The following is an 18410-nucleotide window of genomic DNA, read 5'->3' on the forward strand; positions in this document are numbered from 1 at the left end:
TGAAGATCCTTCCTCAAGGATGGTGAAGGATGGTGGTTGATGGGTCCCCGATGTTGGTGATGTGAAAATTATGAGGTTGTTTGTGAGAAGAATGAATATATTATTGTTGTAGGTAAAAAGTGTGTGTGAAAAGAATAAATGGAAAGATGATGTGGCATGCTGACTAGGCTGTTTGTAATAAGAATTGCCCTGAATTGATGGAGGCACTCTAAAAGTTTCAAAAGCATTCGTATGTAACCAATCAGAACTAGGAAGAAAAATATTAAGTTGTTACAGAATTTAAACACGTGAAGCAATTGTTTAACATGTGTTCCCAAACATCTAAATGTTAAAAGAAGAAAAGTACAAAGAGAAAAAACTCAAAACGTATCTAGTATTTGATCATATTTCACATTTGAACACCAGAAATAGGAAGAATAAAACAGAATAAACCTTTCAGATGTATGCACATGGATGGCACACAAAGTTTGCTCACACCCTTAACTAAAAATATTAATTTAATGGGCGTAAATGAGCTGAGTACCTCGCGAGCTGCTCGGCTCGTTTGCACCCTATGATGAGATCTAAATTGATCTAGAAAAATAAAGAAAACCGAATCATATTGCACAATCCAAATTATACATGAAGTTCTGTTTTTATCCACTTGATACAAAATAATTTGAGAAAAAAACAGAAAACAATCTTTTTTTAACATTTTGTATATTTTACTTTACATAAAAAGAATCTTCTAACTATGCATAACTACAAAAAAAACACACAAAGTCTAAAAGATTCCTTTTAAGGGTGTTCAAATTTGATTATTAATGAGAATATGAGATAAGCATAAAAATTGTTGTATATTTCAGAACAGCCCAAAGAGTTGCAACATATCCTTATGGGCCAAACGGATTATAAGCCTACAAGGACTAAGATGTATTGACACAAAAGTTGCAAATACCAGTTAACCGGTTTCTGAACCGAACCAAATTTTGGTCAAACGGTCAAAACCGGTTAATCTCAATAACAGGTTTCAGTTCCTAACCAGTTTTTAATGAATTTTTTTCACCTGTTTAGCCTGTTCAGTTCGGTTCTTAATAACCTATTAAAAACATCCTTTACCTGTTGGAATTAACCTTATTAATGACAGCCTTATTAACACGTATTCGATTAACCGGTTAGGACTTGCAGCTTTCAATTGCTCAGCACCCACCAGTTTGTAGGTTCAGTTTATGAGCCCATGTTTATAAATTGACTGGTTTTGATTCTCATTACCAGAAATCTGATCTTAAACTAATATCGAGTCACTAGAAAGCAAAATAAGTTTAATCACTTTCGCATTGCTAACACGCAAAGTAGCATTCACATCATGATAACACATACTCTAATAAAACTAGATTTGACTTAAGAGATGCAAATAAATAAACTTGGTACTTTAGTTTTCAAATGCAGGTAAAAATTGAAAACAAGTCTTAACACACATAACAAATTCTAAAATTCTTGAAAAGTTTATCTCCATAATGATCAGCTCCTGCTACGACGCCTGTCCCTAATCCCGTTTCTGAAAACATAAAGCAACAAGATATTTTACCAAAATGACATTACCATAACAGACGCATTATTTTGCAAATGGCAAAAACGGTATTTATATTATTATCATTTCATAATCATAATCTACTTTAAGCTATAGTTGTCAAAGCCCAAAGGCTCAAGGCGCTTAAAAAGTGAGGGCCCAAGATAAACAAGGCGCATAGCATAAACATACCATTTATTAATGGTTTAAACATGTTTTAGGCTTGTTTACGCTGGTTCCAGCCATTTTTTAATGCCTCATACCAGTTGCCCGAAATTTGCAAAATTTGGCTGAAATTCTCAGGATTTTGTGGGAACCTGACCGGAATCTTGTCCGATAGACCGATTGTCACTGGATTGTTTGGATGACAGCGAGGCGCTTTGCCTGCGTCCCACCTCAATTAAGGGCCTAGGCGTGCACCCGAAGGGCTTTTGACAACATAGCTTAAAACTAAGCTTCCAACTTTTAGTCATTGTATGTAAGAAGACAACTTACCCGTTTGTATATGGCAACTCGTCACGTCCACGAGGCGGAGGTGACCTGCTGTAGTTACTCCTGCGAGGCAGAGAGACGCTACGACGTGGTGGTGATCGTCCACGAGGACTGTAGCTCCTACCTCCCACAAAAAAAAAATTCATATCTTTAAGTCAATTAACATTAATTTGCAATTGAAGTAACAAAACAAAAGAATATCATGAATCTCACCTCCGACCATAGCTGGGGCTCCGCCGGTACCTGGCGGGGCTACGGCTCCGGCTGCGACGTCTACCGCCGCCGCCACCACGGCATTCACGAGCAAAGTGTCCGACTTCACCACACTGGTAGCATTTCAAATCAGAACCACCAGAATGACCACGACCTCCGCCACCGCCACGTCCACCGCCGCCACCGCCACCACCACCTCCTCTAGAGTTGTGAGACATTTCCACTCTCCATCCGTTCTTACCTGGTTCATTTATTAATAGATGAGAACTCAAAAAATAAACATAATAAGAATCGTAATTTTAACGATTTTATTAATAATAATAACAACAATACCATCAAGTTCACGGATGGCATCCTGAGCATCTCGTTTGTCATCAAAATCAACAAAACCATAGCCAGGTGGACGCCTTGCAACCCACACACTACACATCACAAAAACCGAAGAATTAAGAGAGAATTTATAGTTTAGAACAGACAGAAACTACATAGAACTGTATCAGTTTGAATAACCTTAAAAAACTAAAATAGTAACCTCACAAGTAGGGCTGTAAATGAACCGAACATACAGAAAACTGTTCATGACTGATTGGCAAGAAGTTCGTTTATTTAATAAATGAACGAACATAAACAAGGAATTTCATTCGAATAACTAAAAGAAACGAACATAAACATAGACCATGTTCATTCAATTGTGTTGGTGAACATTCCATAATGTGTCTACTTACATCCATTAATGTTTGTTCATTAAAGATTTTAATGTGTTAACGCCTTTTATAATCTTGTAAATTTGTAATACATATTTAAGTAAAACTATAACTATAAAAATAATAAAACAAAAATATCAATCAATCAATCATACCCAGTAAAGTCCCACCAACAGCAAAGCTATAAGTAGGGTCTGGGGAGGATGGGATGTAGGCACACCGTACCTCTATCCAAAGGGATAAAGAGGTGGCTTCCAGAGAGACCCTCGGCTCTAAAGTACATATGTATAAAGCAATACAAAGGAAAACAAAGTTCAACAGTAATATAAAATACTAATAATACTAATATTAATAATAATAGTAATAATAATAATACTATATATATGTAAAGAAAATACCATTCTGGTGTGTGACCAAAATAAGAAAAATAGAAGCCCTAAGGTATTTCTTTCTCCTTAAAAATCCTTAACTTTAATTCTACTTCTCCAAGAATTCCTATCCTCAACCATGTCCTTGGAGAGGTTTAGGTCTATCAAATCATGCCTAATCCTCTCATCCCAAGTCAATTTAGGTCGTCCTCTACCCCTCCTCCCCTCTATAGTAATGCTTTCTACGGATCTAACAGGATTCGTCATCTCTCTACTCTTCACATGTCCAAACCATCTCAAACTCCACTAGTCCACTCTCTTATCTTGTCTGCTATGTTCGCTACCCCTAATCTCTCCCGAAACACAACGTTTGTTATTCGGTCTAACCTTGTGTGCCCACACATCCAACGTAGCATTCTCATGAGTATTATGTAATTATATTATATGTAAATTAACTTATGAATTTAAATGTTAAAAAAAACACCAACACAAACTTGGTAGCCGGACCATTCTTAGTTAGCCAAAACAAATAAACAATGTTTGTGTTCATTTGTGTTCATGAACCATTCACAAACAAGCTCAATTTCTTAATGAACGAACATGAAGTGTTCATGAACTGTTCTTCTTACCTATAAAAGTTTAACAAACAAACATAAACAAGGCCTTGTTTGGTTCGGTTCGTTTACAGCCCTACTCAGAAGAAACTTTTCACACTAACAGCCAATGAAACTTCACTAACAACTTAAACTTTAGGAATGAAATACTAATAATTTACATAACAATAATCTTACTTGCGAATAACACCAAAGGTACGGAACTCATCCTCGATATCCCGTTCATTAACCCTTGGATCCAGATTACCAACATACACACGGGCCATCTTCAACAACAATATTCACCTGTCTGTCAATTAATTAATAAATTGTATCAGATAACTAGGGTTTAATGTCTGAAACCTAATTATTAAAGAACAGTAGTAAAAGATTTATGAGAAATTTGGAAGAATAAGAACAGAGTACCTGAAAAACCCCAGCTAACAATGGAATGGAGTGAAGAAGAGGCAGTGGGAATGGAATTGGAAAGAGGGTTTTAACTTAAGTGAAGAGAGGTACGGCCGCTAAAGTACTAAACACATTACATGCTTCTACTCTACAATTCATTATTATTATATGTCTAGATATTTAATTACGGGTTTAAATTAAATACAAATGAAATTAACATGATAATTGTGAGAATTATTTAGCGTAATTATATATACAAATAAAGTAATCATGTAATTACATCATATAGAAATTACACAATTAATATATGATGTAATTACATAATTACTTTACTTGAAACCAGTAATTAAATATCTTATATATAAGTGTCCTTATCAGATTGTCATTTGTTGTATTGTTTCAACTACTTAAGTTCCGTGTTATGATAAATTTTAAATAATATCTAACAGTTTCCTTTCCTCAAAATTTAAGGGTTTTTTTTTGGCATTATTTAATTTCGGGACAAAATTCCCAAAAGTAAGAGATACTGTAATAACTCGAACTTTTCGTTTATAATATATATAGATATTACCCGACCTGTTTATGTTTCGGATAATCAATAAATTATCGCATTTATCGAGTTTTTATTATTATGGTTTATCATATTTAATTAATTATCAAAAATAACTTTAAATTATATACAATATCCACCATAAAGCTTAGTTTTAACCCGTTTTATATCCACACTTGAAATTCAAGGACCGTTATGCAAATATGTCTAAATATTATATTATATCCATGATCCAAACCTGTATCCAGCTCGTATCCATAACCCGTTGGATTTCTTGTAACTTAATCTTCGTATTATAATTGTAATTGATCTTGCAAATCGTTTTCATTGCCTTAAACGACCTACACCGACACTATCTAATTAAAAATTATGATCAACAATCGATTTTTTTACATTATATGAACCGTCATTGCTAGCTTGGTGTTATACCATTTAGGGTACATAATATTCCAATTGAAATTGTATACACGTTCATGCAAGCTCTGCGAATCTAAACCCTATAGAAGTTACAATATAGTAGACTGCCATTATCATTTCTAATTCGTGCTTAGGCCGTCTGTGGTTCCATCAATTAAACTGGAGTTAGGGGTAAAACTCCTTGGAGGTGCAGTTAGCCGAGATGCTGGGTTTATCAGTAGTTTGGCCATTACCAGAGCTTCAAGAGCCGTGGAACTAATGAGATGTCGTACTCGTCTGTGTGACCCTCAATGTGAGTTTCTCTTGCTTCGCTCATGTATGGGGGTGGCTAAATTGTTGTTCGGACTCCGAACATGTCAGCCTATGTTTGTTAAGGAAGCTGTCTCTATTTTTGACAAAGGGCTTCGAGTGGCGATTGAGGATATTGTGGTATGTGGGGGTCCGTTTTTTGGGGATTTTCAATGGAGACTAGCCTCTCTCCCTATCCATTTCGGTGGTTTAGGGTTATATTCAACTGAGGATGTTTCCACCTATGCTTTCGTCGCCTCGAGAGCATAATCTTGGAAGTTACAGGACCACATATTGCGTGATTGTGGTGGTGATGGGTTAGATTCCGATTTTGGGTGTGCGATGGATTATTTGCACAACTCTATTCCCGATTTTGATCTTGGCGAGTTCGCTAATAAGGACACTGCCCCCCTAAAGCCCAAAATGCTTTGGCGAGGGACATCGGGTTTGTTGCTAGGCATACCGTGCTAAAGGCAGAAGCAGGAAAAATTGCTAAGCACGAGAAGGCGTATGCGGAGAATCAACACACCTTCATTCCTTTTGACACATTTGGGTCTTTTGCCCCCGATGCTGCTACGTTTCTAAAACGAGTTCAGCGGGTCGTGCACAGTAACTCATCGACGCCGAAGAACGATAACTTTGTTTTCGGTAGAATCGGTTTTGTCATTCAAAACGAGGTGGCGGCGCAGCTTGTTGCCCGCTTACCTGCCTTTTTATTGTAATTGGATCCTTTTATTTTTAATATTATGACGGTTAGTTTATTAAAAATAAAAAATTAAACCATTAAATCCTCATAGTTTAAGATAATTGATTTATGATTCTGACTTGTCGTTGATCCATTAACATTAACCCTTTGAAAATTCAGCCAAACATTAAACATTTTGGTCAATTATAATTTCTAGGGTTCATGTGTATTGGGATGATCTGGCTTGTGTGTAATTAATTAACCGTTCCTAATAAACAACTGGGTTAGACTACAGCCTAGTTGGCTGGTGCATGCACGTTTAAGAACTTGTGAACAGCTAGAGGTGCGGGGTTCGAGCCTCCAGTCCTGTTTTTTTTTGTATATTATTTTTTATTATGTTTTAATCAATAAAATATATTAGTGATAATACTTAATAAATTATATTATAACTGATATAAAGAGGATAATTAATTAATGTTTTTACGAAACCGGCTCGTTTAAATGGTCGTTTTCATTTTCTTTTCGTTAAAACTATATATGTGTATATATATTTATAAATATATGTATGTATATAATATGTTATAAAATAATAAAGGTTTTGACAAATAAAATCGTAATAAATGTATTTAATATATTTCCATTAATCTTATCAATGAGAGTTCATTGATGTTTAAAATAAATATTTAAACGAACATCATTAAATAAATTATCAAATTATAATATTATCTGTTAAGTATTATATTATAAGTATATATTTTAAATTATACTATGTAAATCTTGGTAAATAAAAGTATATTTATAAATAAGGGTTGAGTTATTCTACAAAGAACAACAAAAATAAAAAGTGTGAGAAGTCATAATTAATTGACATGTGTCAAGTATGGACCAAAGGAAAAGGAATATAAAAGTAATATTACACATTTTCCCTCTCCACATGCAAGTCACATGTTAATTCCCCAATCATTTTTAAACGTCTATAACTTTTTCATATGATATTTAAAAAAAATAAAATCACCATAATAACAAACGTATTTTTATCTTTAATATGAGTATGATTTTGTTATATAAAAATAAAAAAAAATATTTGCGTCATTGTGTCTTTTTTGCTTACCATTGGGTATTTTTTCGTCATTGTGTCTTTCAACTGATCATTGTGTTTTTTTTAAATACTAATAACACCGTTGTGTAATAATTTGTAAATATAATGAAAAATACCACCAAATTTTATAATACATAAAACACAAAGATTAATACATATTACACAATAACCTGAAACGTAAAACACAATCATGAATATGTATAACACAATGGCAAGAAACGTAAGACACATGATAAATACATATAACACAATAACCTGAAACGTAAAACACAATGGAATCTACATATTACACGGTGACTTAAACGTAATACACAATAAACATAATACTATGTTTCTCAACTTAAGTGAATTTTGAGCACAATGACTAAAACACAATGATAAGTAAAAGACAAATGTTGAGCACAAAGACACAATGACGAACAAAAAGACACAATGATGTAATCTTTGTTTTAGTTTTTATCTTTAATATGAGTATCAATTGAAAAATACAATGACCAAAATCTATAACACAATGAATAGAAAAACTCAATTAAAACATGGACAACCAAATAATACAATATAAAATAACTCACTAACCTTTTTTTATTTTTATATAACAATATGATATTCATATTAAAGATAAAAAACGTTTGTTAGTATGGTAAAAAAAAATTTTAGAAAAAATGTTGTGTCAAAAAGTTATAGCCGTTTTAAAAGATGGAGGATTTGGTATGTGCCTCGCAAGTGAAGAGAGAAAGTAATCATAAGTGAGTTATTACTTCTATGTCCTTCTAATCAATTTTAATTCTTAATTTAATCTGCACCATTCAAATCTAAGATTGATGGATTAGATTAACTCTCACCCTTCTCATTTTAGTTGTACTTTGTATTTTAACTTTACCCTTATAAATAATACTCCCTCCGTCTATTATAAGTGTCTACATTTCCTTTTTTAGATTGATTCTCACCCTTCTCATTTTTGCTGATTGGCCGTCACGTGTCGCAATTCGCTCCAATTTGTAGCTCATCCACTATGTAGCCTAACCGATGGAACCAGTTATTAATAAAAAAAACAAATTAAAAATATATACATAACATTAACAACATAAAATTCATGATTTATATTATTTTTTTATCTTTATCTATATCTATAACTATATTATCTATAAAACATATTGGATGGATAAGATGGTAATTTCACTTTTTAAAACGCCTTTATAAGGAGACGCCATTATATATATGAGAGTTCATCGCCGACAACCAATTCAACTACTCTGGCCTTCTGTTACATATTACCACCGACGATCTATTCAATTCAGATGCTCTCACCATCAATTACATTAATTACTCCTTCCGGAGACTCTTCATATACTTTACGCATTGGATTCTTCAAAAGGAAATTGTAAATCAAATCAAAACCACATGCCGCCTGCTCAATTGAAATGCGCGCTCTCTCTCTCTCTCTCTCTCTCTCTCCTTCATCGTCCAATACAAGGATATATTCATGTTTACTTCAAGCTAGGTATTCTTTCATGTAGACTTCTGAATTCATTGAATCCACCCCAAATTCTTTATGGTTGTAGCGTTCTTTGTACGCAATATATAAATTCAAAGGTTTAATTAGTTTCAGTTTCATTATGTTTCGTGAGCTTGGAGTCGCAAACACATATCCTTTGTCTTTTAGGCGAATGTCAAACGAAGTTTTTGTGAAATTATTTGTTCATTGTTGTCTTACTAACGTGGTGGAAAGGTATTATCTTTACTTGCTTATGATTTCAGTTTCGAATTATATTAGTTAATGGTACAAGGATTTTGTGTTTTAAATACGTTGTGATCATTTTTTTATGTTCAGTTACATGCTTATTTATATTAATGTTTTGATGTGAATTTTATTATACAAATACAACCCAAAAACCAGTTGAGCAACATTATAATATTAACCAGTGACGGACCAACCATTTTGGAGGCCTAAAGCGTAAGAAAAATCGGGGCCTTTATCAAAAGTTAGAGAGATTAAATTACATAACTATAAGCTTAAATTTTATAATTTATCGAGTGATTGTCGTGTTTCGTATATGAAACTACAAACTTTTCAATTTTTGTTTTAGAAAAGGAGTTTGATTTACATAGTTTTATTGAATTTTAATAATACATGTTAAATGGTATTGTCGATAATAATCTCAAGTCAGTTTATCGTCATTGGTGGACCAATTTTAAAAAAGTTGACCACACAATGGTCCCCACTAAAAAAATTTAACGACGTTATTTTTTTTTCAAAATTCAAACTAATGTAAAACCTAGATCGGAAGGAGATACGAGACACTTGATGCAAAACTTAGATCGAATCGGTGATCCAAACAACTTTATTTTTGTTCATTGGAAGTTCAAACATCCGAACTGAAACATCGTCTCGTTGTTTTGGATCACCGTTTCAAACTAATTTTTACATCAATCGATTGGATTCATTCTGATCAAAACCCCTAACACATTAGTTTGAAATTAAAATATATATATATAATGTCATTATGTCCTTTTTAACGAGTGACCAAAATTTTTAAATTTGTGGTCACCAGTGGTAATAAACTGACTTGAGGTTACTATCGACCAATACCAGTTAATAGAGATTATTAAAACTGAATAAATTATTTTATATTTAAACCACCCAACTTTCATTTATCTTTATAAACTATTTTGTATTTAAACCACCCAACTTTCATTTATCTTTCCCTATGGAAAAGTGAAATGCGGATGGGGAAAGATTTAGAAGTGGAGTGAATAAAAAACAGGCAGCTAAGAGAAAACAACTAAAATAAATAAAAAGCACCTCACCTCATTAAGGAATCGAACCTGGGTGGGGAGTATTTAAAAGTCAGACCTCAAACCTGAATAGATAACCACTATACCAATTTGTAGTTTTGACTAAGTTTCACTTATATGGTTTAAATATGATTTTCTACAAATATATAATATTAAAGTTTATAAAACGGAGGCCTTATTTTTTCAGGGGCCTCAAGCCCTAGCTTCACCGGATATTACTATAGGGCCGGCCCTGATATTAACAACACTTGGTGTATAAAAAACGCGTGACCGTATCGGGCTGTTTTCAGTGCGCCTCGTGGGCCTTAGGTGCTCAAAGGTGGCGGGCCTTGCGCCTTAATGTGCCTCACGACCCAGGTACTCTTTTTTAAACCAAGTTACTGCAATAGTGTAGCAGCTTGTTTCTTTGCCTAATAAGTATATGTTAGTGGCAGAGATAGAGCTGTCAACGGTAATTTTTTGCAAATATTCTGCTTTCAAGGTATTCCCGACACATTTACTTATAAACAGGCTGCTTTGAGTTAATTTTTTCTAACGGGTCAAAATAATAAAAATGTAAAATAAAAATAAAAGTTGCAGAGGTTAATAAATAACATCCAACAAGTAATTTTTGATTGGTTTGAGTCACATTTACCAAGTCACTTTAAATCCGGTTCGGGTTGTCTTTACTCGAAAATATTTATTTTTATTCATTTTTTAAAACTTTTAATAAATAAACAGTTGCTTAACATAGCAAGCATGGTACATAACTAAACTAGCTCGTTTGAGATTAAAATGGCCAAATTCACCTGTTTTTAATTTATAAGTCATTCGGTGAAAATTAAGCCATAATATTCTGTTTTAACTAATTTTTAGCATGCATTTCTTTTATAATAGCCTCAACCTAAATAAAAGAAACACATTTGCAAAACTAAATGAGAAGTATTTAAAAATTTCTTTTATAATAGTCTCAACCTAAATAGATGAGCCAGTTCGCAACACATTTCATGTGTAACAGTTTAAGGCTGAATGAGTGTATCCAGTTCTTTGTGATTTGTTTCCATAATGAAATTTTAGACAACAACTATTTTTATCATTTGTTTGTAGATTCTACTTCTTACTATGGATAAGTTGTACTAAAGTGCAATGATCTGAAACCGTGAGAACAAACCGGAGCCAAACTGTTAGTAACAGTTCGGTTTGCTTCGCTTTTGAATTTAAACGATCTGGTTTCGGTTTTCAATATGAAAAACTGTGATTTGATCTAAAAACCGGCCAAAACGGACCTTGAACACCCTACAGCCTGAACTCCTGAATCGATTAAACATAAAAATCTACTGAACGTCACCCGAAGCAAGATTTTAGAAACGAAACCCAAACAACTGACCCGAAGAAACAAAATTCTCGAGAACAAAAACGAGTTTGTTTTTCTGTTATTAACTGAAATCGATTACCAAAATCATAACAGATACAAAACCCACTCGAAACCTGAGTAAACGATGCTTGACTTTCTTGAACATAAACCTTAGCCCGGAACCTATTACACAATACCAACTTAATCGACCTGAAGCAACCCGAAACTCGATTAGAGAACACCTGAAAACCAAACTAACAGACTCAATAAAGCCTAAATTCAAGAAAAAAGGTTTGAGACATGCTAAAATTATAGATGTAATGCTACATACTATATTAAAGAGACTTTGTATAGATCAAATTGTGTTTGTGTATATAGCTTGAGAATATTTGATGTAAAGTTAGGTTACTTATTATGTTAAGCACATTTGTTTGGATAACTTTAGAATATTAGATGTAATGTTACAAATCTTATTAATCAGGCTTGTTTAGATAGCTCAAATTAAATTGTGTTTGCATGATATACTTGTGGCTGGCGATATGGAAAAACGAAGGTTTATGAGCTCAAATCCTAAAAACCGTGCTAAGTTCGGCTTTGCTTTTAATGATAAAGGAAAATATCACAAGGAGTACATGGGTGCTCTTCTTGGGAACAAGGAGACTTTTTTTTAAACATGAGCAGGTTAAAGAGCTCTCTTAAATCGGATGGATTCATGATTGTAATACTAATAAGGATCAGATGTGGTCTAGGCATTAGAACGTGCTTTTAAGTTTGTTCTAAAATTACGATTTATCATTAGATGTGTTGTTTTGTGTGTCTTTTTCTATTATTTATATGAGAATTTAAATTTGTACATCATATAATCATGTTTAGAAAATGTGATCTTTTGTAAATATATTTTATACAATTTCGTTACTAAAACTTGTAATCAATTCTTACTTTATAGGGTTTGCTCTTCAGTAAGACTCTTATCTATACCGCTATTTAAGTCTGTATTAGCCTTATGGTTTTCTTAATTTCCATCATATTGCTACTTGTCATTTTGTAATGCCCTAAATAAAAACTTTTTGTTTCTGCAGATTAATTACCAATCACTTTATACACCATTTATCCAATATATATGCATACATCAGTGCATGTGCACAATCAAATCACGTATGCCCACCACTTTTTCCTTTTTATAGTTCGTTGGCCGACAACTTTGTGGCTTTAATTTGAGCATTTCTTTCATCTTAATATCAACTCTAACTACTCATCAATTGACACACACATTCAATCATTTATGTTGGTAAAAAATCACATAACGCATAAACCTACTTTATTAACAAATATTTCACAAAACACGAGCAAACCATATGCGGCAGCGTACTCGTACTGATAACCCATTACACATCACACCAAACTCTACAAACTAATACAAGAGGATAATTTACGCGAACCCACAACAACGTGCGGGCACTCATGCTGGTAGCGAGAAATTCATATTTTATTTCATTTTGTATATTCAACATAAACATAAGTTAATTAAAAACATCATTTTAGGAATGGCAATACCAAATACATTTTCTTTAAATTCATTACTTATCTGTAACGTAATCGTCTTTTTAGCTTGTCATGTAATATATGGTGTCGAACACAAGAGACTACCTATCGCAAGAGAAAGGGGGGCAACCAACCTCTTTAACAAAAATATTAGTGTTATATATACCCTTTAGAATCTTGACCGCCCCCAATAAAACTTTAAGATCACCTTCATGAACTTTTGAAACTAAACATAATGAAATTTCGAAACTAACCCATAAAAAAAACCATATTAGATATTTATTAATATAAACATTTAATTTCGATTAAACATTAATATAGTTTATATAAAACATTATTTAAGCTCAATGTTTTTATGTTTCAACTTTTAAGCCTATGTTTAAGAATTTATACCTTAAATTGGCAGTCAGATAACGATTGTCACTCTAGCGACGTCTTCTGATTTCCAATCATCTTTATAGTTGATGTTGTAGCTATATTTCATAAAATGAAAACTCATAAAAAACAACTTTAAATATCTTGTATCTTCATTTTACATTTACGATGACGTTTAACGTAATTCTTTTAATTATATAAAATTCGATTTGATTTTATTTTCTTTATTAAGACCTGACTCGATACGAATTGGACTGAACAAGAAAAAAATATTATATATAACGATAGTCAAACAACTCCAATAATTTCCAATCTCCATAAAAAGGATTTTTGGGTCCACCATTGGTCGCGCAAGCGTACCATTAGTTCTTCATCGAAAGTTGGTGTGATTGTCTAATTACGACTCCCTACGAATTGTTTATTTCCTCCTCGAGTTGTATATCGTCTTGGAGAGTTGATACATTTTGAATACTTTCAGTCGTGTCTAAGGATCCTTCAATTATATGCACATTTCCTCTTCAAAAACTAAAAACCGGTCTGTCGTGTTTTTTCGGTTTCAAGCCGGTTCAGGTTCACTGGATTTGTTTCGGTGTACTTTGTTAAATCATGAATGCACATAAGGTGCTTAATTAAATGTATGTTAAGAGATTCTTTAACTGGGCAATAAAAAATTCTGCTAGTTTTAGTAGCGTGACACTATTTGTAGTATATGCACATGGCCTTTTGAGCTTCTTCACAATATATAGTTTATAATATATAAACTTTATATTTTCTGCTCACATGGTTTGTCTCAAGTAACCAAATTGTTTTGTTTTGTTTTGTTTATTCATTGAACGGGTGCTTCTTGGTTTCATGGCCAATACCTTTGATCTAAGTGGCATCAGTTAACAAGGTCATCTTTCAAGAATTTTAAGCAGTATTGATCTATCTTGATTATGCACATGGTCAATACATATTGGTGAGTTTCATATTTCAATTCAAGAAGTATGGTACACACTGTTGTCATTTAGAATATATGTGTTCTTAGCATTTGTGAATCCAAAATCTTATTATTCCTTTTATTCAAGGGCTTGAAGTTTTAAGTTTTAACTGAAACAAAAGGCTGTTAAGCTATGACTTTTGCCTTATGATCATTGTTTCATTTTAATTAAATTTGACAATCTTAGCTAGGATGGTTATGGGCAGATATTATTTTAATCTTTACAGTCCCTGGTGCATAATGGTTTCTTACTTTTGTGAAGGTAATTAGGTAGGAAAATCTTGAAAATTTGCTTATTACATTACCTCTTAAACATTTGTTTTGATCTTGATTTCAAAAACTATAATCGCAGATCTCAATACCGGTTTTTGGTCATTTTGGTGGTCTTAAAATGGCGCATGAGATGGAGGATATGGTGGTTGATGAAGTTGGAAAAAAGTTCAATGTAGACAAGCCAGGTGTTCATGACAATATGCTAAATGATCTGACCTTCATTGAAGAGCCTAGCATAGTTGATTTGAAACGATTAGAAGAACTTATAAGTTACACTGCAAACGGATCGTCACAGCTAGCTTATCTTGTAAAACACTGGGAATATGAACAAGAAAACGCTGTGAGACTTTTAAGGGAAGAGCTTGAAAGTTTAAGCAAACAGCAACGTCAAGTCGAGTTCAAGAAATTTGAACTATTTGAACAAGATAAACAGTTAGAAATAGATGGCAAGTATGATACCGTTACATATCAGAAGCAACAAGCTTTGCATTTAGGAAAGTTACTGGAAGCAAGTGTTCGAAAAGAGCAAATACTTATAAAGAAATGGGAGGAAAGTATTGAAAATCTTGAAAAACAATCTACCCCTGTTGAAGAACTTACCCAAATATTGAAAAGAGCTGATAACTTTTTACATTTTGTTCTTCAAAATGCACCTCTTATTATTGGCCATCAGGTAAAACTTTTTATTAAGTTCTCTCTTCAGCTTTTGTATTTTAAACTTCAGAAGTTTATGTTAATTTTAGGATAAAGAATTGCGGTATCGCTTCGTCTATAATCATTTCCCAGGTTTAGTAGATGAGGTAATATGATCATCTTTTAAATAACACATGTAATTTGTTTTTTAAGCATGTCATTTCTTTTTTACTTCACATTATTTATAACTATATCGACAGGATATCATTGGAAAAACGGATATAGAGATATACAAAGGTGGCGGTGTGAAAGAATTCCAAGACTTCAAAAGAGAAATTATGGAGAGAGGACTACCAGCAAAGAGAGAAATTACTTTTGAGACCGAAATATTTGGAGCCAAAACATTTTTAATATATGTTGAACCTGTGTTCAACAAAGACGGAGAGACAATTGGTGTAAATTATATGGGCATGGAAATCACTGATCAGGTGAGAAAATGTGTGTGAATTGTGTACATGGAATAATGTTTGATTTGTGTTTAATGGTGTTTAATTTGACATGCATCATGTCTCAAGTTCTAAGTTGTAAAATAGTTTATTTGGCTTTCAAAAGTAATATATTTTCTAATCACGTCACAGGCGAGAAAGAGAGACACGATGGCAAAACATAAGGAGGAAATAGTTATGCTGAAGGACAAAGAGATGGAACTTAACAAAACTGTTCATATTACTGGTCGGTAATCTTTCTTTGCTTTAACCGTAGCTTTTAGTAATACTCATAACGTAAATCGTTTTAAAATATTTTGAATAACGCACATTTTAATGGGGAACTAACTAGAAATATTTGAACATCACTTTGAAGAAGAAAGCTATGGAGGTGACAAAAGCCATGTTTCCCTGTCGGATGAAGCTTGTGAAATATTTCAAGATGTCCCAATAAGTATAAATGATGTTATTGTTGAAAACAAACAGTTAGAAGTAGACGCCGAGTATGATACACTTACATATTGGAAGCAGCAAGCTTTAAATTTGGGAAAATTGTTGGAAGAAAGTGTTCAAAGAGAGCAGATACTTTTGGAGAAATTAGATGAAAGCATTGAAAATCTTGGAAAACAATCTTCCCTTGTAGAAGAACTTTCCCAAATAGTTAAAAGAGCTAATAAGTTTTTACATTTTGTTCTTCAAAATGCACCTGTTATTATTGGCCATCAGGTAATTTATTTTAGCTGATAATTAAGTTTTCATTTGTCCTTTGAAGTTTTTGTTTTGATTTAACATATTCGATAATTTTTTCTAGGATAAGGAATTGCGGTGTCTCATATATAATCATTTTCCAAGTTTGTGCGAGGAGGTTATATGATCATCTTTTATAGAACAATACTTCAATAGCATAGGTCATTTGTTTTTTAATCTTGACATTTTTTTTAATTTTACAATATTTATAATTTTATGGCCAGGATATTATTGGAAAAACAGACGTAGAGATATTCAAAGGCGGTGGTGTAGAAGAATTCCAAGACTTTAAAAGAGAAGTTCTGGAGAGCGGATTACCAGCAAAGAGAGAAATTACTTTCGAGACCGAATTATTTGGAGACAAAACATTCTTAATACATGTTGAACCCGTGTTCAGTAAAGACGGGGAGAAAATTGGCATAAATTATACAGGCATGGAAGTCACTGATCAGGTGAGAAATGTGTGTAGATTTTGTACATGGAATTATGTTTGATTCTTGTCTTTTATTGGCCCTTAATTCGATATGCTTCATGTTTCAGTTTCTAAGTTGTTAAGTAGCTTATTTGACTTTCAAAAGTAATTTATTTCCTGATCATATTACAGGTGAAAAAGAGGGAAAAGATGGCAAAACTTAGGGAAGAATGGTTGTGTTGAATGCCAAAGAGAGGGAACTTAATAAAATTATTGATATTACAGGTTGCTAAGATTTCTTTGCTTCAACTTTACTGTGGCTTTTGGTAATCTTCATATCATAAATCATTTTATAAGTATTCAGAATTTTTATTTATTTATTTTTTTTTTGCAAAACAAGAAAGTGTATCCTTCTGTTTACATCTTTTTTGAGGTTTTAGTTTTTTGTTTTTTTTTTATCATGTATGTTATGTTATTTGTACACTGGCAGTTCACTAAGTGAAGTAAACAATTATAATTGTTTCTATATAAAATATCAATAATTCATATGAAAATGTCTAATAGACTAATGGAGGCATCCTTGGGTAACTTGAGGTCTATAAAAGGACTGAAGTTAATATATCTAAAAGTTGTTTTTATAATATAGGAGGAATTGTCAATATATAGGAAAGCAACTAGAAGCCCTAGACAAGCTTATATTTAGGGTCAATCTCGAGTATCAGTTAAAGCTTTTGGGCTACAATAAAATGAGCCTTAAGTAAATGAATTTTTTTTAGTTTAAACAAATAAATTTTTAAATAAGCTTATTGAGTTATGGGGTATGTTTGGCAAAACTAGTTGGTGGCTGTTAGCTGAAGGCTAGAAGCTGACAGCTGGTAGCTTTTTAAATATTTTTAGGTGTTTGGCATAGTAGCATAAGTTTTTAATAAAACTAGTTGGGTCACGTGGTGCGGCGGAATGGGCGCACAACCTAACATCAACCTCATAATAGTGTCGGTACATGATTCACCTGATGACCACATACATAACCGGAATGTAGACGTGTAATTCATGGAAAGGCAGTAAGCGTGTAACTGATATCGAAAATCAAGAAACAAAGCTGAAATATACAGTAATTTCAAATAGATAATTTTTTAAACCAACCTATTTTGATCTGAATCACATTATGAACATGCACTGTTCTAATCTGAAAGATGTTCTGACCTGATCCCTTTTGACTCAAAAGCGTACCAACACAAACCGAACTAATTTAACCCTTTTTGTATCGACTCGTTTTGAGCATAATTTAGTCTTACACATGACTCGAGCTCACCTGACTCGACTTGTTACCAATCCTAACCGATAATCACGTAGTATGTTAATTTTTTAAAGTTAAAGAAGTATAACAATATCATACTCAAATTAAAGAGAATAATATGCACGTTTTTATGATTTAATTTGTTTAAAAAATTATTAACGTGTGAAAAAGT

General features: G+C 32.8%; 1 protein-coding gene and 1 pseudogene across 3 annotated transcripts; one reads left to right on the forward strand and one right to left on the reverse strand.

The window, feature by feature from the left end:
- Positions 1-1319: 1319 nt before the first annotated feature.
- On the reverse strand, positions 1320-4422 carry LOC143540626 (serine/arginine-rich splicing factor RSZ22A-like). Of its 2 annotated transcripts, none has more exons than XM_077033638.1 (6): positions 4346-4422; positions 4118-4225; positions 2588-2676; positions 2255-2495; positions 2045-2161; positions 1320-1537 (listed from the first exon to the last, which is right to left on the reverse strand). In XM_077033638.1, exons 2-6 carry the CDS (start codon positions 4204-4206, stop codon positions 1501-1503), a joined length of 573 nt encoding a protein of 190 aa, XP_076889753.1. In that variant the 5' UTR covers positions 4207-4225; positions 4346-4422; the 3' UTR covers positions 1320-1500. The 2 variants fall into 2 exon arrangements, with proteins under 2 accessions (XP_076889753.1, XP_076889749.1); XM_077033634.1 differs by having other exon boundaries at positions 4118-4229.
- A 10243-nt stretch (positions 4423-14665) lies between these two features.
- On the forward strand, positions 14666-15803 carry LOC143540885 (histidine kinase 5 pseudogene; annotated as a pseudogene). The gene is made up of 3 exons (XR_013136664.1): positions 14666-15337; positions 15408-15464; positions 15558-15803. The product of XR_013136664.1 is annotated as a histidine kinase 5 pseudogene (transcript).
- The last annotated feature ends 2607 nt before the right edge of the window (positions 15804-18410 follow it).

The sequence above is a fragment of the Bidens hawaiensis genome, unplaced genomic scaffold, assembly GCF_021521415.1.
Source record: "Bidens hawaiensis isolate Kalapana, Puna unplaced genomic scaffold, B.hawaiensis_p1.1 tig00000820_1, whole genome shotgun sequence".
NCBI classification, from domain to species: Eukaryota; Viridiplantae; Streptophyta; class Magnoliopsida; order Asterales; family Asteraceae; genus Bidens; species Bidens hawaiensis.